At 50.0% G+C, this 24749-nt stretch overlaps 8 protein-coding genes across 8 annotated transcripts; 3 read left to right on the top strand and 5 right to left on the bottom strand.

The window, feature by feature from the left end:
* Positions 1 to 1594: 1594 nt before the first annotated feature.
* Positions 1595 to 2923, bottom strand: N7458_009880 (alpha-mannosyltransferase; the record flags this gene model as incomplete). The annotated part of the gene is made up of 1 exon (XM_056913262.1): positions 1595 to 2923. The coding sequence occupies one exon, from the start codon at positions 2921 to 2923 to the stop codon at positions 1595 to 1597; it is 1329 nt and encodes a 442-aa protein (XP_056762111.1).
* A 1046-nt stretch (positions 2924 to 3969) lies between these two features.
* N7458_009879 (uncharacterized protein) lies at positions 3970 to 4221 on the top strand (the record flags this gene model as incomplete). Its single annotated transcript, XM_056913261.1, has 1 exon — positions 3970 to 4221. One exon carries the CDS (start codon positions 3970 to 3972, stop codon positions 4219 to 4221), a length of 252 nt encoding a protein of 83 aa, XP_056762110.1.
* A 1385-nt stretch (positions 4222 to 5606) lies between these two features.
* Positions 5607 to 6179, top strand: N7458_009878 (pepsin-like aspartic protease; the record flags this gene model as incomplete). Its single annotated transcript, XM_056913260.1, has 1 exon — positions 5607 to 6179. The coding sequence occupies one exon, from the start codon at positions 5607 to 5609 to the stop codon at positions 6177 to 6179; it is 573 nt and encodes a 190-aa protein (XP_056762109.1).
* A 5609-nt stretch (positions 6180 to 11788) lies between these two features.
* N7458_009877 (dolichyl-diphosphooligosaccharide--protein glycotransferase subunit OST1) lies at positions 11789 to 13472 on the bottom strand (the record flags this gene model as incomplete). Its single annotated transcript, XM_056913259.1, has 3 exons — positions 11789 to 11914; positions 11979 to 13014; positions 13132 to 13472. 3 exons carry the CDS (start codon positions 13470 to 13472, stop codon positions 11789 to 11791), a joined length of 1503 nt encoding a protein of 500 aa, XP_056762108.1.
* Positions 13473 to 13731: 259 nt separating this feature from the next.
* On the top strand, positions 13732 to 16503 carry N7458_009876 (pseudouridine-5'-phosphate glycosidase/carbohydrate kinase family protein; the record flags this gene model as incomplete). The annotated part of the gene is made up of 7 exons (XM_056913258.1): positions 13732 to 13918; positions 13998 to 14206; positions 14267 to 14366; positions 14419 to 14460; positions 14524 to 14754; positions 14806 to 15106; positions 15171 to 16503. The coding sequence occupies 7 exons, from the start codon at positions 13732 to 13734 to the stop codon at positions 16501 to 16503; spliced, it is 2403 nt and encodes an 800-aa protein (XP_056762107.1).
* A 146-nt stretch (positions 16504 to 16649) lies between these two features.
* On the bottom strand, positions 16650 to 18203 carry N7458_009875 (dienelactone hydrolase; the record flags this gene model as incomplete). Its single annotated transcript, XM_056913257.1, has 3 exons — positions 16650 to 16984; positions 17044 to 17757; positions 17831 to 18203. The coding sequence occupies 3 exons, from the start codon at positions 18201 to 18203 to the stop codon at positions 16650 to 16652; spliced, it is 1422 nt and encodes a 473-aa protein (XP_056762106.1).
* Positions 18204 to 18542: 339 nt separating this feature from the next.
* On the bottom strand, positions 18543 to 19335 carry fmn1 (riboflavin kinase; the record flags this gene model as incomplete). Its single annotated transcript, XM_056913256.1, has 3 exons — positions 18543 to 18854; positions 18931 to 19140; positions 19219 to 19335. 3 exons carry the CDS (start codon positions 19333 to 19335, stop codon positions 18543 to 18545), a joined length of 639 nt encoding a protein of 212 aa, XP_056762105.1.
* A 991-nt stretch (positions 19336 to 20326) lies between these two features.
* On the bottom strand, positions 20327 to 22598 carry N7458_009873 (Zn(II)2Cys6 transcription factor domain-containing protein; the record flags this gene model as incomplete). The annotated part of the gene is made up of 3 exons (XM_056913255.1): positions 20327 to 20344; positions 20405 to 22263; positions 22358 to 22598. 3 exons carry the CDS (start codon positions 22596 to 22598, stop codon positions 20327 to 20329), a joined length of 2118 nt encoding a protein of 705 aa, XP_056762104.1.
* Between the last annotated feature and the right edge of the window lie 2151 nt (positions 22599 to 24749).

Below are 24749 nucleotides of genomic sequence, written 5' to 3'. Positions count from 1 at the left end.
GTCCATATGGGCTTCTCAAGCCAGTTTGTTTTCTTTTTTTTTCCCCCTTTGCTTTCTCTACTTTTCACTCTGGTTTTGGCTTCGTCATTGGTGGAATGGTCATCGGTGGCTGGCCTCTGAACTACTCTGTGTTGGCTCTCTGGTTTTGGCATATCTCCTCGCAGAGATCCTACCCCATCTTGTCCTTGTCCTTGTTCTGGTCCTTATTTCTTTTCCAATCCCCCCTGTCCATTGATACTCTTACCCTATCACCTGTTACTTTTATCCCGGAGAACAACAACCCCTCCAGGGCGGCGTTTTTGTGATTCCTGACGATGTGATGCAATCAGAACCCCTTTCTGTTCTCTTCTCTTTATCCTTTTTGAATTCCCCCTCCCTTTATTACCACTACAAACCGCACACTACTTGATCATGCTACGAACGCTACTTTATCCTTATCTTACCTATTCCCCCAACCAAAAAGGTTTTCTTATTCATACGCTATGATTCCTGATCTTGATCCTGGCTTTCCCTTTGTTGATAATCTTTGAGATTCTCGTGGTCTCTCAATATCTTGTCGAGATATCCCTTATCCTCGTTTGCTTCGGGCGGAGAGTGATGCCTTTTTGTGTTTTTGGTTTGGAGGCTGGGATAGAGTCCTCGTTTAGGGTTGGTTTGTGCATGATTTGCTTCTTGCTGTTGATAGCTATCCTGATTAATCTCACTGAGTGGGTCTTGCACTTTATTTTGACCTCGTTTAAAGCTGCAATAACTTGAATGCGGGATTTATTACTAGTAGCCCGAAGAAGAATAACTTGACCAGCGAACTCCTTGTATTGATCCCCATTCTCGTAGTCTACTAGTCAAACAAGGCGCATTTTCGATCTTTACGAAGCTCTGAAGGAAATGTTGGTCTTGGAATATGTCAGGTCATAGAACTCGGTATAGATAGGCCAAGGCGTCGTTTCATGTGCCGAGTGATGAAATTGCCTCTTAACATCTGTCACAAAGCTTATCTTTAGTACCCTTTTTCTACAAAGAGGAAGTCCGGGAAACGAGATCCGCATACTAATTACATTGAGTTTTCATGTTCTAAATGTGCTATAGTACAAAATAGATCAAGATATCAACCATCAAATCAATAGTCGACGTCTTCAGAGTCAACTAGCCAACATCTGTGTCCCATCCAGACCAGCAGAGGGATATCATCAAGCTGTAAGTAGATATTGACCGAGTAGATCTGGCGATGCATATTCGTTGATGTCGCTGAGTTTGCATCAAACCTGGCCAGCGACAAGCAAGTCAATCAGTTCAAATGTGGCACCACCAAGTCGTGATCCCAAATGACAAAGTCTCGGAGGGATATGCTCATCCACACGAAACATTCGCACATACCAGGAATAATCTGGCATCAAGCAGCAGTCGTGAAGAGTACGAAGCCAGCATAACATCAACTCACGTCGGCAACGGCTTCCACTCAAAAACATTCCGCCAATAGTCCGAGACGCGATCACAAATCCCAGTATACCCCTGCCAACTCACAAATTTCTCCTCCAACTCACAAGCCGTCCACTTAACCTCCTTCCAAAAAGCCATTTCCACATCCTCTTTCTCACTAAACTTGTCCACAACTTCTTCCGGGATCGTCCACGCCCGCGTGTACTCCCCCCTCATCCGTAAACGCCGGATTAACCTCATGCTGCTCGAATACGGTGGCGGGATTGAATTTGGGAAAGTTGGCGTGTATAAAAAATACATCCGGCGGGGGAGCATCGTCACCGCGCACACGCGCTTTCCCCGTCCGAATCAGCTCATAGTCCGGTATAGGATTGAACTGCGCCATCGCGGAGCCCGCAAACCCACCGCCTTTATCTTTGCGGTGTCCGAGTGCGACGATCGGTTCGCTGACTTGATAAAAGGGTTCTTGCATGGCTGTCGCAGCTGCGAGGAAAGTCTCCTTATCGCCCTCGCCTGCGGCGCCCTGCGACAGGAGCGGATAGTAATGCGACGGGCCCCAGTAATTATAGTACGTAGCGAGAAGGAGTGTACGCGCATGCGTCTTCTTCGACACCAATACCTCGCCCGACTCGGTAGACTGACGCAACGACAGCGGCGGCGCAGACGTACCCACAATCTCGTAGAAAAGCGGCGAAACAGTCGACCCCCAGAAATCGGGCCAGGTCAGCAGACCCTTTGAGCGGAAGGGGTCCGCACGGAAGAGCGTCTCGGGTTTCTCGAGTGGGAAGGCATCCGCGTCTAGGAAGAGGATTTCCTCGAAGGAGGAGAAGAGCATGGCGAAGGGCTTGAATTGGTATTTTTCTATTGCGACAGGGGCTGAGGCGAGAATGCGCGAGAGAATGATACATCGCGCGTCGAGCGAGGGGAGAACCACGTCACAGATGTACTCTTCGTATTCTTGTTCGTCGGCGAGGAAGATTTCCACCGGGAGTGATGAGCCTGTTCGTCGTAGCATGCGCAGGGAAATCACCAGCACGGGAAGGTAGACGCCTCCTGCGGTGGAGACTATGCCCTTTGAGCCGGGGATGTAGGGGAGAGTGGGTGCGGTGTCCTCGCCCGTGATAGTAGCCACGAAGCCTGTATGCGCGATCTTGATCGCGGCGACGTCCTCGACGTCCACGCTGAGATAGTTGGGACGCGGGCGGGTATCATGCGGATTGAAGCGCTCCGTCGGGGCGCGCTCATACTCGACAATCGGCGTCGTTCTCGGCGCGTATTTCTCGAGGGACCGGTGGAATGTTAACCAGAACTTCTGGTGCGAATCTGTCAAGTCTGGAAGGGCATTTGAGGACGGCGTGGGGTCCCAGTCGGTCAATGGAGGAGGAGGGTCCGCGCCCCAGCGCGAGACGGACCAGATGAACAATGACGTGAGGCACAGCGCGGTGAACAGAGTGCGCACACGCAAACAGGACCGCGGGAAGACCATCGCGACGAGCGCGAGGTAGACTGCGCGATGGCTTGTCACTCTGGCCTGGCTGGTGCTGGAGTAGTAGAGAGCACTGGAGCTACTGTAAGCCACTGGACCCCACCGGCTCCACAGCCAGTTTGGCGGATCCGCCGCGCTAATTTCGAGATGACAGCTGCGATCCGCGATGGGAGGCGTTGGCTGCAGAATTTACTTGAGGGTGTGTTAGAAGCAGCCCGGTCATGGAGGGAAACGTGCTCTGAAGAGAAATTTGGACATGCGAAAGGACAGTTCGTTTCGAGAAGGGAAGTTGAAACGCCGGACGTCCGTTCAAGTGGCCGTAGTTGGCCCCTTGGTTGACACGGGCCAGACCCACTGGAATGCAACTCTGAACACTCTGCAGGGTATTCGAAAGAGTATAGTCTATAGTCTGATTCGTGTGTTGTCGCAAGTGGAATCAAGGCTATTGGTTGTAGGTGAACCTGCTTTGTGCCTGATAAAAATAAGTACATTCCAAAGAAGCGATTAAGACAGGCAAGCCACAGTGGAGTTTCATCTTCAAGGCCCGATGAGAAAGAATGCATTGTATCTGCATCAGCCTCGATCGGGTTCTATGAAGGACAGCATAATGGTCGTGTCTCAAGGACTTCAAGTAACCACGGAACAGATATATGGACTGAATGAGAAGATGGAACTGGACCAGATCTTCTCCAACTACGCTACTTTGAGCCAAAGGCTGACTTCTTTTACCCATACCCCCGTGGCTATAACGGGCCACAATGATCTTGCTACACCTTTTGAAGTGTTTTCTTCACGGTACCATGGTCGCACGATGGACTCAATGAATACCCCAAGCCATAGATAGCCTCAAAGAAAAACAATGCACTCTATTCCCAGTGATAGACAACACGGCTTCTTTGTCGAGATGATCTATATAAGTCGAGTCCTCGTCCACGATATCAGACTCCAGTTCATTAGCAACCATCTCTTGGTCATTGTCATCAAACCAAATCCAAAATATCCACTTCACAGATCTCCAACTCACCTATACCACCTCCATCAACATAATGCCCGCCAACGCCTGGACCCGCCCTAAGCGCGGCAGCGAAGCCGCCAAAAACCACGGCTTCATGGACACTTACTTCCCTTTCAACGGCTCCGGTGGCTCGGACGGCGGTTCCAAGTGCCGCTGCAAGCACAAGTGTACTTGCAAGAGCAAGAACAAGAGTAAGAGCAAAGGTGAGCAGCCCGCCAGGCTTCTTCAGGACGCTCCTGAGTCGAGCTCATCCAGCAGCAAAAAAAAAGCCCCTGAGTCTTGAGGCCCCGTACGATTCTCCCGGCAAGCACTCGCAGTATTCGCAGCAATCCCAGGGCAGCTTTGAGCAGTGGAGCCAAGGTGGGGAGTATCACAGCGGAAAGGTGAGCCAGGATGAGTTTGGTCTCAACCATTACTGCCGTAACTAGGTCCCACCATGACGAGCTTACTCTCAGTCATCACATCTCTGGTATCAATGACAGGGGAGAAAGTTTAGGATCGAGTGTCGAATCCATCAGTGATTACGACGAAGACGAATTGGTGAGGAATTGGTGAGATGAGTGGTAGCTCATGCAGAAGAGTTGGTTCCGAGGGTGAATCTTACTTTGATCAATTGCAGTCTATGTTATTGGCAGGATGAGCCGCGAGAAAGTTGGTAGGAGTTTTGTCCTGTTTTGTTGCCTTCAAGTCGAGTTCAAGTTCAAGTTGGTCGAAAGGGAAGTTCGTGTTTGTTTGCACAGAGATTATATATAGAGAATTGTGACTTTGATCTTGAAGAAATACCTTTGCTACCTAGACATTTCTATCAGGAAATTTTAGACATGTAATCAACAACACAGTATCATGGAAAAGTACCGGCTTTTGGGTCAAGAAGTTTAAAGTACTGTCCTAAGATCAACGATAGTGGATTCAAGGCCCAAACTTACTAAGTAAAATTGGGGTAGCATTTTCAAACTTGGGAGTTAGTTATTCAGGACCGATCTTAGATAGATAAAGTTCCATTGGAATAGTATCGAAGAAAGTTGGCTCCGGCGTTCTTGAAGCAGTCAGTCGATCGGGGTTGTTTTCTCACGTAGTCAGGTTGATGGAACAACCGCTCCTGGCTCGTAGTTTTTAACCCTCAGCCTCACCAAGCCGACACTAAATTATACGAGTCGCCCGGCTATTTCCTTGAAATATTCGGGAACGGCTTGCTATGTCTCCACAAATGCTGTCAGGCCGGCCACTGTAAAGTTTACCGAATCAGACATCACGACCGTTGGCCCAACCCAAGATTCTCAACCAGTGGTAGCCTGGGGTTTGCTTTTCTGGAACTACATCAGTCAACGGTGACCTCTCAGAGAAATATGCGACAGGCAGCCTGATTTAGGAGCGTTTTCTAGTCTGAACAAAGACGTATTAATATCTTCTAAAAGTCGGATCAAATTAATCAACGTCTTATCTTCTATTTCATTCCAAAAGGGCATGATACAATTTTCCGACTTCTTACTATCGGCGCTAGCTTTGTAGCTACAAGCAGAGCCAATGGGCCACCTCCGAGTCGACGAGACTCCAGCACAACCATTCCTCTTGTGACTACTCAATTTGGAACAGTATTTGATGCACCAGTTACTATCGGCAATCAGACCTTCCAGCTTCTCGTTGATACCGGCAGCAGCGACACCTGTCATGAACACCAGATACACATGCATCAACAAGACAAGCAATCTGGTTATTCCCGAAGCCGATTGCCTCTATTCAAACAAAACTTACCACAAGTCAAGCACATACCGACCTGTCCAGAACGAGAAGTTTGGCATTCAATATGGCGCCGGTCTCGCAAGCGGTGTTCTAGCCTACGAAGATGCCAAAGTGGGCGACATCGCTGTTCGAGGACAAAAGATTGGCATTGCAAATGTGTCGAACCCGATGGGTGACGGTGTCAACAGTGGATTACTTGGTCTGGCATATCCTTCAATTACGTCGGCACAGCCCGCCAACCATACATCCAACGCAATTTGCTGGTTCGACCGCTTGCCCTACAATCCACTGCTATACACTATGCATGAAAAAGGCCTTATTGAGCCTTATCTCAGCCTGGCACTCGCGCACACACCTCAAAACGCGTCTACTGCTTTTGGAGGGTATTTAACTCTTGGTGGTCTCCCACCTGTCAATCATAGCTTCGACTTTACCACAGTTCCCGTCGAACTTACGAAGAACATTCCACTCAATTTTACCTCTGGCAAGGAAGTTAGATAGTTCTGGTCGACTACCTTCATGGGAGCAGTATACGGTTCCTCCTCGAATAGTCTGACGACAAACTCAACTCCATTTCAACCATTCATCGACTCGGGAAACTATATCTCATTCTTACCGTCCGCCATAGCTGATTCAGTCAATTCTCTCTTTTCTCCCCCGGCGAGCTACGATGCTTCATCGGGCATGTACATTGTCGATTGTTCGGCGAAGACACCGAAATTTGGCTTGACTATCAATAACACGACATTCTATCACAACGGCGAGGACTTGATATATCAGACCTCCGATGGGGCCTGTATGTCTAGTTTTGCTAGCTAGGAGAGTGTTTCGATTGGTGGGATTACATTGAAAATCGTTGTGGCTGTTTTTGATTTTGGGAGAAATGAAATGAAGTTTGCAAAGCTCTTGCGGCCGGGCACTAATGGTTCCAGTGTATCTGGGGTGGGAGATACGTCTGTTGTTTTAACTTCAGATGGCTCGAATATGCTTTATCCCCATACATCTTGGGTTAGCCTCATGTTAGCAATCTTTGCATACGTGACCAATGTCTTGTAATGTAATACTTTATGAATGCGAGAAAGCTATTTTGACTTGATCCCCATCTCGGCTTTACATATTTCCAAATCCACTATGATGACGTTTCGTAAAGCCTAGCGTGCAGTCGAGATTTGATCTAAGAATAGACTGCTAAATATTCACTCGATAGTAGTAAGTTTTGTAAAGTCGTATCATCGGAGGATAAGCAATATCTAACCAATACGACAGCAGGTTAGCCAGGGATCAAATAATGTGGAACTGCCTGATATCCGAAATCGGAATGAGAATTTCCATTTTGAGCAACTCAGAGACCAATTTGAAACAATGTAGATTGACTCAATTTCAACACATTCTTTGCAGAAAGGGAAGTGGTCAATCATCACGGAAGCTGTGGTAAAAAAAAAAAAAAGATAATGGCAAGAAGTATGGTGATGGGCATGCTGTGCAAATTGAGGCTAACAAACCCAGGGGTGTGGCGTACCTGAACCAGTCGGAGCGTTGCCACCAGTGTGGGGGGCGCCGTTGGTGGCGGCGGGAGGGTGGGAACAAGGATGCCGGAGATATCCTCCCTGGGATAACAATGGATATTCCTGACTTCGAGAATAGTTCTCCAGATAGGCACGCATTTGCCTTCATTAAAGGCAAAGCCTTTTGTTTTCGTGGCTCCGATCACTACATGTTAGTACTGGGTATAGTTTGCAAAGGGAGAACGAGTTTCCATGGATTTCATCATGAAGTGAGCTGGGTAGTGTCAAACATGCAAGAATTTTCTCGACTTTTCCTCACATACAGAGAGGCACAAACGGTTTATCAAATTTCCCCCGATTGATCTTAAATACTCATCTCTCGGCACGGGCTAGGGCATCGGCCCTATCTCTGTTTACATAAATTCCTCGAATTTTATATGGAGCATGGCGTCATTGATGGAGCCGCCCGACACGAAGTCCACTTTGGGTGATATAGCACATTGATTCTACATCAAACCTCTCGGTTGAACAAGGGCCGCCAGACTAGTTCAAATTCTTTGAATGTTGTTCAGAAGACTGAATTCAACATTCAAGATGTTCAGATCGCCGAAGAGATTTCTTTGACCCGAAAGCCACTTTTGAGGCATCAGGCACCAGATGTTATCCGTGCGACGCAGATCCCTGTAGCCGTGACAGGATTTACTACGAATGATACTCAAATTTTCCACCGAATTCAAAGCAGGCAGGACAAGGCATGAAAGAGATAGATAACCTCCTTCAGAGAATCGGGGAGAATCATAGGGATAGAGAATCAACCAGTTGAATACCCCAAGGGCGAAGAAGGGAATTCCTAAGCTAAGACGATCGAATTGCTACTTTCTTCCCTATCTCTCTAGGTAGTCAAGTAGAACTTTCCTTCAAGTCACATGTAGTCTTCCATGCAATAGTCATCAAAAATCCAATTCTCTTGAATCGTTCTTCTCTCCTCGTCTGTTTTAGCCGCTTCGAGAGCGTCTGCTTTCAACTTTCTCTCGCACACCTTTGCCTGGTCGTATTGTGCGATTGGCACCCATCCCTCAAGTCTAACTCCAATCGCTGCCTGGCAAGCCTGTAGTTGTTCATATGCTTCAGGTTGTGTAGATGCTAGTTATATATATTCCGTCGACTCGTCATCTGTAAACAAAATTAGACAAGGTTCTTTCGAAATATGGCTTAACTCCCTCCATTTCTTTGTGATAGTCACCAAATCAGGTTTCAAGGTTATATTATCACCCTCCTAAGGGTCACTAGCATAGTGAAATAGCCTCTGCCTTAGTGTACTGAAATCGTATTTTAGGGCATCGTAATACTCAACGTTCATATCTGCTATTACGTTAATATAGAGATAGTGAAGTTGACGTCTGCGGAATAGCTCTACTTTCTAGAATTGTTGTATTTCTTCTAGTTCGTCAAAGTTGCTTGGCAGACTAGGGATTTGCAATGATTCTGAGATTTCATGACTACAGTTCTAGAGACTTTTTGGAATACCATTACAGAAATAATAGAAGAACGGCACTATATTGCTAATTAATCAAACCGTGATCTCTAGCTCGTCGGAAACAAAATATATTATTAGGTTGAAGATCAGGATATCGTAAGACCGGGCGATAAAGGGCTAGGTAATTATACGGTATAACGCAGGGCGTAATTTAGAGATATTTCTCGAGGTTCGTGATATATTCTAGGTAAGATTAAGCCTGGTAATTGTAAACCTCCCTAAAAAGACGCTAGAGTAGCTAAAGAGCTCGTCCGAATCTTTTGAGATATATAATCTCTTTTATAGCGCTAGCAGTAAGGGCTAATAAAGAGTCCTAGTCTTTTACGATGAACTATCAATATTTGCCGACAGTTATCTCTAACCCGAAATACTTATATAGTCTACGCTCAACAGATAAGCCGAGTCGTTTCCCGCACCATAAAGCAAGCGAAGTATCAGGGCTAATATAGAAAGAACGGGCCGAGTCCGAGTTTAGAATAGCAATTCGGTAGTTATTCTTCGGCAAATCATCGTAGTAGTACAAGCTTCTACTTACTAGGAATCGTAAGCTAAATAGACGAGATTTAAGCTACACTAGTTTAACAACTATAGTTCTTCTCTCCTGTCTAGACAAAGTATACTAGATATCTCTCAGATTTTGTCTATGCATAAGTTCTATAGAAAATATACTCAGTACCTATAGAATTATCCGTAATAGCAGAGTTCCCAAAAACCTTTGGAACTAGGATACTATAAGAACGGAGAAATTCCAACGTTGCAAATTCACTTTCGACTACCAGAAATTTGGGCTCTGTAATGGGGTATGGAATACGTGCTACAAATCGAAGCCATCTCCCATGGTGATTATGAAACTTCGATTAAAACCTCCCTCGGCAAGCTTCTCGAATCCGACGATACCGGATTCCTTCCACTGAACTGCTAAGGCAGCTAGACGCTTAAGTTCAGCGACATTGAAAGGACGGCTTCTTTCACAGTATCTCAAGGCATCATTATAGCTAGTCCTAGATTAGGCAAGTAGCTTAACATGGTCCACGTGCTAGTCTGCAACGCTCATCCATCGCCCGGATGTGCTTAGATTCTCTCTGCCATATACTGGCTTTCTCCATCAGACAAGGTCGTTGCGGTTAAAGGAATATCAAATGGGCTAGATGAGGTGTTCCGTGCTGTGATGAGAGGCGGATTGACGAGCGAGGCCCAAGCTGGGCTAATGCTCACATGGCGGCCACGATACCGACCGGTAGAATCATCCCGCGGCTGGTACCAGCTGGGTGGTTCGCCGTTGACAATGTACGGGAGCCCAAGAAATGGCGACTCGATAGTCACATTTGCCCACTGCGCACCAATAGTGCAGGCATAAGTGCTTTGGCTAAGGGGCTGCTCGACAATGGGTGTGACTAGGGCACCAACAGATGCGCGTATGAGCTCTTGACCAGACAGATCAACTCATGTGATAGATGATGGAGCTGACCCAAGACTGTCATTCGTTAAGTTCACCGCATATTCAACCAGAGTAGGTTGGTTTGTCCCGCTCGCAAGCGTTGGGAATTTGGGTGCAGCTGTGGAGTTTCCACCGTGACAAGCAACATAGACAGCAGGTTGGAGCGCATCAACCGGCCAAGTGAAATCCTGGCAAGTACAAAAGTTCTGTTCCATGATGCCACCTCCTCCAGAACAACATCGAGCCCCATTCGCCCTTAGGCAGATCTGTCGAATCGTGTTACCTCGTTGGCTATGGCAGCGGGTTGTACAGTGACGGTCGTAATCTCCGGTTGATAGAGCGTAAAAGGACTTCGAAACCGTGCGTTCAGTGTTCTGATGGAGACATCGCCTGGGATCTGGACGCTGTCTGGCATTGCGCGGATATTACCAAGTGCATCATGTCCCTGAAATTTTCTACATTGGCTCTCAAGCCGAGGCCAAGTCTGGGAAAATGCCTCAAGCTAGGTACTGTACAGGTGTACATCCTGGACTAGTTATACTAGTATACTACTACTACGAGTACAGAAGATCCCGTGCGCAGGGCGTCGGACTCGCGCGCTGGTAAATCCCGACGTACGAACAAAAGGTACGCGGTTGGTCAGCCTCACTCAATGTCCTCTTTGCCTGTATAACTGGACCAGATGGAGGGAAATCTCGGTGTTGAGCCATCAAAAAATCGATGGGCGGTGGTATAATTTCCTGTGAAGTTACTGGCTCTTAATAAGAGAAAAATTTATGGATGTCCAGGGTAGCCATTCGCACCTTTATATACTGGTTATGAGGACGGCTCCCCTGATGGCTGAAGCAGACCTGGCCCCTTTAGCGCGATCACTACGAAAATTATGTAACAGAATCTGCCTTCTCGATGCATAGCTGAGGCTTCATTGGTCGATGTGCAGGATATTTCTGCCTCAGCGACTGACTAGGGAATCCCTGTGCTAAATTCGGACTAAAAGGGGAGAAGGAACCCTGAACTGGCTCATACATTACATCACGTAAATATATTATATCAGACCGTGACAAAGAGGAAAGCAACAAATAGGTGTCTATTCTCACATCGCAAAATCATTCTCTAAATCCCAAAAGTGTCTTTACATATTTAGAATGGGGCATCACCCCTCTAGGTGAAGAATACTCAGGTGGGTGAATTGCCCCCTGAAGCCGCCTGAAGCCAGAGTGTGTACAGCAGCGAGCCGCCCACGACCCAATCAATGGTGGGCGCTAAGTGAGCATCACCATAGTATGGCTGTTGTGTGTTTTTGCATTATTTATTGTAGACCCCTCTGTAGCACTAAAGCCAATCCTGGGTAGCTACAATATTCGAATTTAACCTTAGTCAAAGCTCTAGCTTTCTGGAATGGACCCGGATTTTTTGTAGCACAAACTAGAGTCTTAGTACGGCTGGAACTGCTCTTGCTCGCCTGTTTTGAAGCCTAGAGAGCCAACTACCATAGCGGCTTACGAGAGGCATGATTGTTCACGAAAAAGACCTTGCATTGGAAAAGTCTGCCCTGAGACATAATACGAAAGCTGTTACAAGGAGCAAAAGTGATGGACAATAAGAAACGTTCATCTTCCAGGGTGCGGGTTTACCGCTTCTTGATGCTGACGTCAAGGTTGCCAATAAACCAGATACCAACAAAGACGGTCAAAAGGCCTGCAAAGATGGTAAGTGGCTTGCGCAGGGCATCCACCAAGGTGTGCTCATAGGTCACCTAAAAAATTATTGTTAGCTACTGTAGCAGTGAATACGGCTGGGGCGGATAATGATGAGCATACCACTAGTTGCGCATCGCGCGCCTCATCGGTCAGACTGTCAACCTCCAGGGTCAAGGTTGTCCGGCCAAGGGTGTCCATGTAAGTCTTGAAAGAGGAAAGGCTTGCTTGAATCTGGTTCGCACCAGGCAGACCATTGCTGGCAGCGCCTTCGACAAGCTCATAGCGCACATTGTGGGCGCCTTCGGGAAGAACGACGCGCACGATCACGCGCTCATACTGAACACCCTCTGCCATCTTGGGACCCTGGAGGAAAGGCACCTTAAGGACATATGAGTCGGTGCCGGTGGCCTTGCGAAGGAAGGCAGACAGATCGTTGTTCCAGCCCACCTTGAAGCTGTAGTTCCAGCCACCGAAGATCGGGAAACGGGGTTTCAGCTCTAGGTTGGCGCCAGTCTTGGCGGTGCCGGGGCGATAGCGGCTGGTCGAGACGTTGCCAATGTCATCAATGAAGTATGCATCGACTGAGCCGGGCAGCAGAGGGTAGGTGAGCTCACGCACAGCAGAGGTCGGGGCCTTCTGGTAGGAGGAGAAGGTCCACTCAACGCGCGAGAACTGGTTGGTCAGCTGCGAAGCGTTGTTGCGTAGCCAATACCGTTCTTCGGTGGCCAGGTTTCCACCCCAGTGCGACACCTCCAGGTCACGCTCCAGAAGGCTTGCGGTAATCACAGGGTTGGTAAACTCGTAGCGCACAGTAATGGGGTACTCGGTGCCGGGAGCCACCTTAGTCGTGTCGTAGGGTCCGTAAGTATAGGTAGCGCCCTTGCGCTCGGGGTCAGCACCAGATTTGAGCCCCTCGGTCGTGGTATAATCAGGAACATCGGCGCTAGGAAACTTCAGCTTGGTCTTCTGAGTGACGGTCTGATAGGCGGAGTGAATATAGGCGGAGAAGCTGTGGGTAAGGTACTGCTTGTCGTTCTGTCCGATGGTTGCCGGGAGTGGGCTCAGGGAGGACAGGACGGAGTAGGAAATTCCAAGAGTAATCTGAGATTTCGGGGCTAGAGGCTCGGGGAAGTGGACGACAAAGTACTGGTTATCGCTATCGGGGAAGATGCATGGTCAGTCAATGGTTCGAGTGGACTCTCGCTGGTGTTTGCAATGCTTTATGCGCAAACTCCACCATTCTGAGCCATTGGCCGGTCCAATTGACACTCACCTGGACGAAACAGCCTCAGTAACATCTACCTCAAATCGCCCCTTCCCAGTGGCCTTCTTATCACGCACTTCAAATCCTCCAACGCGCTCAAATACATCTGCAGGGAAGGGAATGTAATAGTCGCTCTGCGGCTGCGTGTCGACATTCTCGACGACAACATTGACGGTTTCCCGAACATATCCTTTCTCCAAATTGGTATTGCGAACCAGATTTGTGTTCTTGAACACCTGCGCGGGCTTGAAGTCGGATGGGAGAGCAAGTCGAGACGGGATGGTCAGGTTGGTTGCGGCAGCCAGGCTGGGTGCAAGCAACCCTAGCACTGTGGCGGTGAAGAACCTCATTGTAATTGAGGGTATCACGCCGGAGAACACAACGTCTCCGAGCTGAAAATTGGATTTTTTCGAGAAGGGTGGAGGGGTTTTGGATTGAGGGAGGGAAGTCGGACGAAGCTGCTGAGGTGTCCCCATTGTATACGCAATACGGCGGGCGCAGCGGCCACAGCGCGCACTCCGGTGCTCTTATCGCCCGATAAACAGCTTCTCCTCATCTCAGCTTCTCCATCTCGGATCGATCTTCAGTTTCGATCAGGTCTGTCGCACAATGCTTGTCTCAAAGACTGCTACGCGGCTTGGGTGCTGGAGAGGTGCCCGTCTACCTCGTGCCCGCTATCTTCATGATCTCCACAAGCACCCTCAGAGCAGGTTCTTGCAGGTATCAGAAGAGGTTCGCGATGCCGTTGCGACAGGCAAGCCGGTCGTTGCTCTTGAGACCACAATCTATACTCACGGTATGTCTTGAAATATTCCATCGTGTAGTGGATTGAGATTATGTACTCTGCATTGAGTCTCATATCTAATATCTGCCAGGATTCCCATATCCCGAGAACATTGCTCTCTCTCGGCTCCTAGAATCAGTGGTCCGTGAGAACGGCGGTGTCCCGGCAACTATAGGTATTCTCGGAGGTATTGCCCGGGTGGGAATGAGTCCGGGTGAGATCAATGAGCTGGCCTCAACAGCAGAGCACAAGAGTGCTCTAAAGGTTTCCCGCAGGGACCTTGGGTACATTTGTGGTATGGTATGTTAGCGAGCTCAAAAAAGCACGAGACCAAGAAACTAGACATTAAGAAGATTATAGGGCATGGCTGGGAAAAAGATCCATGGTGGCACAACTATCTCTGGAACAATGATCCTTTCTGAGTTGGCTGGCATCAAGATCTTCGGCACTGGAGGACTAGGTAAGGCTCACAGCCAGTACCAGCCAAAGGGAATACCTGACCAAGTCTACAGGTGGCGTTCACCGTGGAGGTGAGAACTCTATGGATATTTCTGGTAGGTTTAACAGCTTTCCACCAAGGACTTCATATATTTCAACAGCTAATCTTGCCTATCTAGCTGATCTAACGGAGCTGGGACGTACCCCCGTGACGGTCATTAGCTCCGGATGCAAGAGCTTCCTGGATATCCCTCGTACACTCGAGTATCTCGAGACTGAAGGAGTCTGCGTGGGTACTTTTGCTGATGGCCGCGAGGGGTCGGTCGATTTCCCCGCTTTCTTCACGCGGGACAGCGGCTTCCGTAGCCCGCGAGTCATTCAGGATGAGGCTGAAGCCGCCGCCATCGTTTGTAAGTGGCGTTCCCTCCCATGTAGCCATTCAATCAACTGACGTGTTCAAGATGCCCAATCCAAACTTCCAGTTCACTCTGGTATCCACTTTGCTAACCCGGTGCCTCGGGAGCACTCGGTCTCCAAGCCGGAGATGGACCGTATCATTGAAGAGGCCGTTCGTCTCGCCGATGTAGAAGGTTATAAAGGCAGTGACAACACTCCCTTTGTTCTGAATAAGATCAAGGAGCTTAGCGGTGGGAAGAGTGTCATTGCCAATCGCGCTCTGGTCGAGTCTAATGTCAAGCGCGCAACGCGGGTGGCTGTAGAGCTGGCCAAGCTTGAAGATCTTGATCGGGGATCTGCGGCTCGGTGAGTTGGATGCTTAGATACAGAATATACTCAATGCTAAGTTTGGAGAAATTCTTCTGTATAGACACATGCCTGCTATGCCGAGTATTGTTCAATCCGACACATCCACGGCCGTCCCCACGCAAACCACCCTGCCCGTCAAGGCAGAGACATACCCAGAACTATCAGAGGACGCAGATGTCCTCGTAGCCGGATCGTTGGCAATCGACTTGTCTTGTGACTATACACCCTTCGGCTCGGAGCTTGCCCAGGTTGCACCCATGCCACACACCTCCAATCCTGCAATCATCGGACAAAGTCTCGGCGGCGTAGGTCACAACGTCGCAGTTGCAGCCAGCTATGTCGGCAGTGATGTTATATTCTGCAGTGTGGTTGCCGATGATCTAAGCGGTCGAGCAGCCCTTGCATCTCTCACAAAAGAAGGCCTCACCAACACAGGCATCCAAGTTCTCCCCGCAGCGTCAGGAACACGGACAGCACAATATGTGGCCATTAACGATGCCAAAAAGGATCTTCTCGTTGCCATGGCTGACATGGGCATTGTCGAGCTCCCGGAACACCAGCTCGACTTTGACGGGTTCTGGGAACCTTTGATTGAACGCACGAAGCCGCGCTGGGTCGTTGTCGATGCAAACTGGCGGCCAGAGGTGCTGGCGAAGTGGACTGCCCTGGCTGGCAAACACGGTGCTCGCGTGGCGTTCGAGCCTGTGTCGACCGCTAAGTCACGCCGTCTATTTGGTTGCGATGCTAGCGGTACTGGTGCGGCTATTGGCCCTGCGCAGACGTTGCCCAATAATGCCATCAGCCTGGCTTGTCCTAACAAACTTGAGTTGTCGACCATGTACATGGCGGCGCGCGAGGCACTTCTCTTCGACTCGCCAAGCTGGTGGTCTGTCATTGACGCTATGGGTCTTTCCCCTACTGGCTCGCGCGAGCGTCTTGTAATGGCGACCTCGGCCCAGCTGGTGGACGAGGGTCTACCACAGCAGTCTATTCAGCTCCTCCCCTTTATTCCCTGCATCATCACCAAACTGGGTGCAGCTGGTGCTCTTCTGACCCAGCTCTTACCATCTAATGATCCGCGACTAACGGATCCGGAGTCCGCACCTTATATCCTGTCTCGCACGTCATCGGCCGAGGTGCCTTTTGGCGGCGTTTATATGCGTCTCTTCCCGCCTGCTGCTACACTGACACCCGAGGAAGTTGTCAGTGTCAATGGTGCCGGCGATACCCTGCTAGGTGTCATGGTTGCCGGTCTCGCAAAGTCCACCTCGCCTGCACGCGTGGAAGATATTCTTCCCGTAGCGCAGGAGGCGAGTCGGATGACCTTGATGAGTGCTGGAGGTGTGAGTAAGGAGCTAGTGGGGCTACAAGCTAGACTGGGCTCTATCGCATAGTGACATTGATGGTGTAGCATAAAATAGCGTTCGTTGATATCCAGGCAAAGTCCTACCATGCATATAGTCTCCTCGGTTGGGAATGCAATTTGCTTTTCATTCTGCTTGCTCATTTCAACCACCCCTATTATCTCTGCCAGACTCCATTACTTCCTCGTATTCACCTTAGGCACGAGATCCGGGTCTAACAATCCTGCCTGCACAAGTACATCTGCCTGGTCCCAATACAAGCTTTGATGGACAATTCGGTCAGCAAAGAAACTAGCCACCACCACGACAACCACCTGAATATCACGATTCGTCGGCGGCACTCGGGGAAGGAGCCATGGCACTTCCTTGCTATGGCAGAACGTGATTAGCATCTCGTCCACGATCCGATCAGCACCAACCGTCCGTGACAAGAGACGAATATGCTGGCTCGGCGGACCAGCCGGAATAAAGACGTCCGTGAAGAACGTTCTCAAATCCTCCGGAGTAGATCCTATCATGTCTTAGCATACTTCAACTCAACAGAAGACAGAACAGGATATCCAATCTTACCTCCAGCCTTAGTAGGCGCACAAACCACCTTCGCATCCTGCTCATCATGCAAACTCGATCCCCCGCCACCCTGACAGATCCGATCATCTCCCCGTCTCAACACAACCTCCATCGCTGAACCATGTCCCCTCTGCACCCGCTCATTCTTAACCCCATCCAAATCCCCCATCAACCGCACCCAATACTCCTCCCAAATAGTCTCAATATCGACCACAGGCCAATTACTCCCCGCCCCAAACGCAAGCCGCAAGCACCCCAACGCCCGGCTCCACGCTAGCTGCGACCCAATCCGGTCATCGTCGTGCGGGCCGTTATCCTTGATGCTATAGTTTGATGGCCTGTGTTCTGCGAAGCCTGCGCGTGCGTCAGGGTAGGTGTATACGTGACAGTGGTGTCGTTTTTTATATGAGACGTCGCCTTCAGAAGGGCTGATGCCGATCCACGGCCAGAAGGTGCGGGAGTTGGGGTTGTAGCCTGGGAGGTGGATTTGAATGGGCAGGTAGGGCTCGGAAAGGCGGGGGTCGAATATGGAACCTGTGTCTGAGCAGGCTGGGGTGCAGCTTTCTGAGTTGTGGGCTGCGGATATGCTGGCGAGATGTTCGGTTGATGTTAGTGGGTAGTAGGCGATTAGGGCGCAGAGACGAGGGAAGGGATTGGTTTTGCTTGCTGCGAGATGGTGAGAGCCGAGAAGATAGTATGCCGGACGATTATATGCTGCTTTAATCAGTATTTCTGTCGATTTCAAGTCTGTATTGATGAATTTGGCGATGGTTAGTACTGTACATACCAACTATAGCATATCTCTCCCCCGCCTCCAATTCATCCTCCTTCTCATGCACCGCAAATTCCAAAGCCTTGCGATCCTTCTCCGCATCATCCGTACACACAAATCCGAGATAATTCACATCAAACCCCTCCGTCTGAAAGCGCTGAATAATATGCGGGTCGAACGTAGCATTGTCCGAGATCAATATCAGATGTCGTGGCGAGGGTTCGTCAACGGTTGAGCGCTGATTGCGCTTCCAGGAATTCCCACTTGTAGTCCGATGCAGTTCATGGGATCGCGAGGAAATGTTATGGCCATTGATACCGGGATCAGGCACGGTACTGCTGGAACTGGTCGTTGCCCGTCTGGTGAGGCGTTGGAAGACGTTTACCATGGTGGCAGATGGGCTGGGACGAAGATGGTACCCAGAAATTGGGAAGATTCAGCTTTATACATGATATCCCGGGTCATCCGGAGCGTTTGATTCTTGAATGACATCGGACAAGAGCACAATTCGACTGCCTGGTTGTGCCAATATTTGGATTTCTTGGAGTGACGTCGACGAGTGGTGCGATAAGATAGAACGGTCCGGACCAAAGTACAACCACAAGTGTGCACAGTACATACAGATCAACCAAATTCTAATGATATTCTAGTTGGAGATAGAAGGAGGGCCCGGGTACTGCAAAAGAAAAATGCGCAAACGCTCAATCTGTCAAGTTTATCGAATAATTCAATTCTTCGCGTTCACACCCTCAAACGTTGCCAGCCACTTCCGGTCCTCAGTGACCTGAGCCGAGGCCTTCCCATCGTCCACGATGTATCGCTGATACGCCTCGCGCAAGAGACTCTGGCGTGCGACTTCGCAGTCAATCCGGATATCCTCGATCAAAGCCTCCAGGGAGACATAGTCGTATTCGGGGCGAATGTACCCCAAGATCAGGAGGTTGAGCTGGGTGCCGTAGAAATCGGGCAGGCGGTTGAATTTGGGTTGCGCGACGGCTGTTGGGGAGGGTTGTGTGAGAGGGGGCATGATGTGGATTTCCTGAGAAAGTGAAGTGAGCAAGTATCCCACGAAGATATAGATTCAGTTGTCGACAAAGGCAGGCAGGTATACGTACCACCGACCGCACGGTATTCTTATAGAACGGGTTATACCCAATGCTCAAAACTGCAGGCAGGAGAGTCGCCGAAGTCGACTTCTCTGCGCCATTCTCATGCGCCAGGTTCTGGGGGTCCAGCGCTACCACGCCATAGTATACGCCAGAGGTCAACTCGGGATGCTTCTCGGACAGATCGTCGGCGGGAATATTAGCCGTGGGAATTCCTAGCTGTAGATACCAATATCAGCAATTGACTCTCGCAAAGTCTGATCAAGTAGGGTTTCCCTGTTCAACAGCACGACATACATCCTTACTCCCCCGTCCAAAGCCCTTAATCACCGGTCCCGATAATCGCACGGGGTATGGGTTCTCAGGACCTGCGTCAGGTCCGACAACGGGATCACGAGGCTTATCAGGACGCATGTTGATTCTCAATTCTTGAAAGATGAGCTGAAAGGACAAGCAAGACAAGCGCGAATGACAAGGTAAGCAGCGACGAAGATTGTGTGAGTCAGGGCCGGGAGCGCGGGGTGCTTGGGGTTTTCGGGACTTTGGAATACGAGAGTAAGCTTGATAAGCGGATTCGTGGGTTCGGGAAAATCGTACGTGAGATTGTGATGTTTGACTAGGGCTGATGTCGATCTCAAAGGAATGGACTGCGACAATGCCAGTGGTGATGCTGACGGGCGATGCGGGTTAACGTGGATGGTCCGGTCCGGCGGGGTTTGTTAGTGAGTTATCGATAAGCTGCGTATATACACCTGAGGCATCACCGACGCCGATCGCGTGGGGATATTTGGAAGAAACACCAAGGCTGATATTTGGACATATGATAATCAGTTGCTACAATTCTATTGTGGAAATATGCACTAAGCGAGTATAGTTGGTAAAGTGAATCAGAGAGTAGCATACCCAGAGTATGTATACACGTCTACCAAGACACAAGAACGAAGAAACGAACATAAACGTCCAGTAACCAATGGCATTATATCATAAAGAGAACAATCCCAACCCAGAGATATCGTTTTTTGACCTTTTTGAGCGCCGCAGAAGCAGGAAACAAGAAACAAGAAACAAGAAATAAGAAACAAGAAGACAGAAAAATATCAACAGACGCCCCGGCAAGACAAAAAGACCGGGATGATCAGGCCCCAGAGATATGTACTGAGAGGGCACGAGACAAGATACTGGAACAAAGGGGGTAAGGGGGAATCATACAGTCCCAAAACCAGGAGAAATATGTACCGGGATAAAGTGGCAGGCATAAGAAAAACGAGGATAAAAAGGTAGACCACAAGAAAGACTCGGTGGTAAAGGCCGAATAAGGGTATGAAGGGAAATTCAGGACAAAACAAGCAAAAGGGATCAGAAAAGTCAGAGGGAAATAATCAGACGTCCCAAGGAGGAGTAGTAATCAAATGCACGGTAAGAACTAGGGAAACGGTCAGTCAATATCACTCGTATTTGGGAACATAGGCATGTTTCCACTTACATTCATCACGATGAGCATTGGAATGTCGAACACATCTCGCTTGACTGTCCAGCAGTACGCGCATTCGACCTTGCCATCCTTGAAGCCCAACTGGTTCATGCCAGCTTCACCGGCAATCCCACCCTTGCGCAAATGATTGTTCCACTTGCCATGCTCATCAGACGAGCCACCTTCCATGTCCTCCTTGGTCTTATACTTGAGCAACTTGCATCGCGTCATGACACTACCGCGGGAGTCGCCAAACGCAAGGCGTGCAAAGTCCTCATAGAACTCGACCACGCTTTCGTCATCTAGCAGCTCCGCTAGGAAGACGGGCTGAGGTCGTCCGCTATTGGCATTTTCTAGCGTCGAGCTACGCGGCGTGAAGCTTCCCCGTGACGTGGTGCCAGACTGTGGTGGTGCAGATCCGCCCGTGTTGACGTTAAGGTTCGCCTCTTTGCCTAGAAGGACATCCTTCTTCCATCCGGTGAGGATGCTGAATTCTTTACCGACGGCGGCGATCTCGCCAGTGCGTCGGCAGACGATGGTCGGCGTGCCACAGGCATTGATAAAGTCTTCGTACTCCCAGAGTGTCCGCTGGAAGCATTTTTCCATGAAGATAAGATCATCGCGGTTCAGGGTTTTGGTGGTTGCAATGAAGGAGGGACGAATGGAAGCGAGTGCTTTAGCGATACGCAAGGTCTTTTGCGGAGTGAACCGCCGCTGGATGAAAGCAGTAAGATTGTGGAAGCCACTCGTATAACCGTACGGCTCCTTCACACTTTCATAGATCGACGACGGGTTGCGATGACGTCGCCGAGGGCCCACCTGTAGATCCCGATGCTTTAGGCTCGGGGTCGTGATCAGGGGTCGCTGCCCAGTCGGCATTAAGTTGCTACTCGGCTTGGGTACATTGTTATTGTTGAACGCAGTCGCATCTTCAAGTCCAGCCACCGTCACATGTGGACTGGTCGTCGCAGATCCAGGGCTTGTGAAGCTGGCTGGACCGCTCTCAATCGCAAAGGCATGCGGCGCATCTGGTTTCATGTGGCCGGACAACATGCCATTCTGGCCATATACGCCGCTGACGTTCACATGCGGTTGTTGTCCCGAGGCTTGACCAGCTGACCAATCATTGAGCAAAGGGTCCCCAAACAAGAATGGCTGTTGATTCCCCGGACTTTCGCCAAAGCCAGGAGCTGGCGTGGAGAACTGAGCAGACCCACTGCGGCCGATCGACCCTCGCTGCCCTGCCGAGTCGGTCGGTGAATCACCCGCACCGGTGGCCATGTGACCGAGCATGCCGAATTCGAGAGCACCATAGCGATTCTCGAAATTCATGCTAGACAAGTCGAAATTGAAGAGTGCCGGGTCGCTGGGGTCGAAGAAGGGTCCTGCAAATGGATTCTGCGATTGGCTGGGATCCCCCGAGAGCGCCGTGCTCGGCGTGGGCTGCTGGCCCACAGTGGAGGGCAGGCTAGCATTGCGACCGTTGGTGCTGGTTTTCAGATTGAACGTTGGCGATACAGGGGACTGGGTGGTGAACGGGCTCTGGCTTATAGTGGTGTCTGGATACACGTTGTACGATCCCGGCTGCGGCTGAGGCTGGGGCTGAGGCGTGGGGTAAAAACTGGTCGTGCTTGGAGTTTGCTGTTGCGCTTGTTGCTGCGGCGTAGACGAGGAACCATTTTGGGACATCGTGGGCAAGCCATTCGTTATTCCATTGCCGTTGTTGCTGTTGCTATAAAAGTTGCCTCCCACACTGGGCATCAATGCTCCGTCGGGAGCGTCGTGGAGATACTTGGCCTTCTTGCGAACACCGTCATGGCAGGCGTCCTGGAGGCCGCGCTTGATACAACGTTGACAGGGTCGTTCGTCACCTAAGCAAATATTACTCTTAGCCAAGACTGGAATTACCTTTCAGAAGCATGCGCATGCAGGTTGCATGCCGATCAGAGAAAAAAGAGAGCATACCGCATGTCAAGTGGGCTCGCTGGCAAGCAAAGCACGCTCTCCGGGCCTTCTTCCGGCGCGGTCGCGAGGGGTCCTTTGCGTTTGCAGCTTTTCGGCCATTTTCATTTTTCATACCGTCACCGTTCGTCTTATCTCTGATAGAATCCATCTGCTCTGAGTGCTCAGTGGCATCGGCGGAATCGCGATCGGGGCCACTTGGATCTGCAGGTGACTGGGAGCCGTCCTTGGCTGCCACGTTCATTTCGTCATGTATTCCCCCAGGCACAGGAGAGTGGAGGGAACTCGGGAATCACGAGTCCAAGGACGCGAGGATCTTCTACAAATTCGGTCACAGCCTCGGGGGCCTTTCTAGGAGCAGCTTTCACTGTCTTGATCTCAAGATCTGGATCTGTCGTGGCGACGAGACCATTCGCGCACCCTTCAGTTGTATTCCGGACGGGCGGATATCCACGTATTGTATTTGGCGCGCTGCGCAACGTCGGATTTCTGACCCGAAACGAACGGTCGCAAACTCACGCGAACTGCGTGTTCAACTTGGAATTATTCCACCTAAAATCGACGAGACCTGCTGTGGATCGTGGGTGGCGGATCGCGGATCTTATTGTCGCGCGCTTGCGACTAAAGCTGGCGGGGGTACGGAGGGTAGGTATCGGGTTGAGTCACGGGTGTAACGGGGTACAATCGACTCGAAGTAAGACGGAACCGCAAAGATCTGACGCATTGAAGAGTATCGATTGAGCGTGGCCGGCGAGAATGTGAGGCAACAGGACCAGGCGACAGGAAAGTAGGAAAAATGCCGCAACGGTTTTGGGCGCAGCTGAATTTCGGGAGTGGAGAGAGTTGAAGGCGGCAAGACTGGTCGGCTGCGGGGAAGGCGGGAATTGATGTAGTTCGGAGAATTTAGAGCCGAGTGTTGCTCAGAACGAGAAGATGCACGATGAAGAGAAAGAGAGGAGAGAGAGAGAGAGAGCCGCAAGGTCGAGGGGAAGAGAAGAGAAGACGGACCCGTCAGATTTGGAGGCTGCGGGGAGGGAAAAGGCCGTCGAAAGTTGGAAATTTGAGGGACTGGGAATTTGGTTAACTTCGATTGGAATGTTCCCGTGACTAGGCCCTCATCACAGACTGGCAGACGGACAGACTGGACTTGAATCGGACCAATTCCTGTACGAACCGCCAGAGACCTCGTTGCAGAGTGGGGGGCGCTCTTTTTGGCTTTTTCTTTCCCCTGGAAATCCTCTGAAGATCAAAATTCTCGCCTCGATTCCTGGTTTCTTCTTCGCGGCTGGTACTTCCGTATGTACTGGAGATGTCGCCATAGCTTGCCTAACTATGGAGGATGGTCCTACGCCCAGAGGGGATATGCTTACCTACTTTGTTACGCTTGTCAGACGAGCGTTGGTCAATTGTGTTTTGCTTTTTCAATCTTTTACCTAATTAAAACGAGACACGAAGGATGGAAGGCTATTCTTATTATTACGAGCCACCCAGATCGCGCCTGGGGCGCCTCTAATACATGGTAAACCTAGAACTGATGTCTGTTCTCAGACGAGGCATTTCCCCTCAGGACCTGCATGAATGGGGATATTAGTAACTAGAAAAGTCCTGTGATGGCATCTAAAAACGAGTAATTTATGACACGACCAACACGAAGAACCAGCCTACAATAGGTACTACTATACAAATGCTATATAGAACCATCTCACATGCTGACGTTTGGGCAGTCGCCGACTGGCGCACGGCACTTGCGTATGGTAATTTATCTCGTACCGGGTCAATACCCGCAGATGCCCAGTACTGCTGCACCTACTCCGTACAGTGGCGCCGCAAAGTGGAAAGTATTCTCCTGTACGGTAAGTACTCGGTACTACTGAACGTACCCATCTCCCCAGAGGCAGTTGCGCACGTGTGGGTTCAACACTTGGACTTCCTATTAACCGATCTAGTTACAACCTACAACCAAGACAAATTCAACATCATTGCATTCCATAACTCCCAGAAACTTCACATCTGAACACCACTGACTCACAAAAAAAAGCCTCGCGACTCCCCCTCCACCCTGTTCTCGTCTGTCCACGGCCCTCGGGGCTATATCCGGCTCCGTTTTATCCCGAGGCTACGTAGGAGCCCCACGAGCCGAGGCTAGCTTGACAAAGCTGGAGCTGGGCTCGTCGACTGAGTAATTGTTGAAAACCGGGTGATCATTTGAATTTCAGGGCTTCTCTTGAGTTTGATGCTCGGCAATGGCTGATCGATTGGTGGAGAATGGGTGGTGCGTGATGTGCGGAGTATCCTGTAGTGCCTCCGAATAGCAACCAAGACTGCATAACGCTCGTTCATACTTTGCAATTGGACTGGGTGGGGAAACGCCAGTGTATATTTAGTTCGGAGTATA

The sequence above is a fragment of the Penicillium daleae genome (assembly GCF_028827525.1).
Source record: "Penicillium daleae strain IBT 16125 chromosome Unknown utg000008l_segment0_segment0, whole genome shotgun sequence".
In the NCBI taxonomy this organism is placed as follows: Eukaryota; Fungi; Ascomycota; class Eurotiomycetes; order Eurotiales; family Aspergillaceae; genus Penicillium; species Penicillium daleae.
Note: the sequence above shows the minus strand (reverse complement) of the source record. Positions and strands in the feature narration are given on the sequence as shown.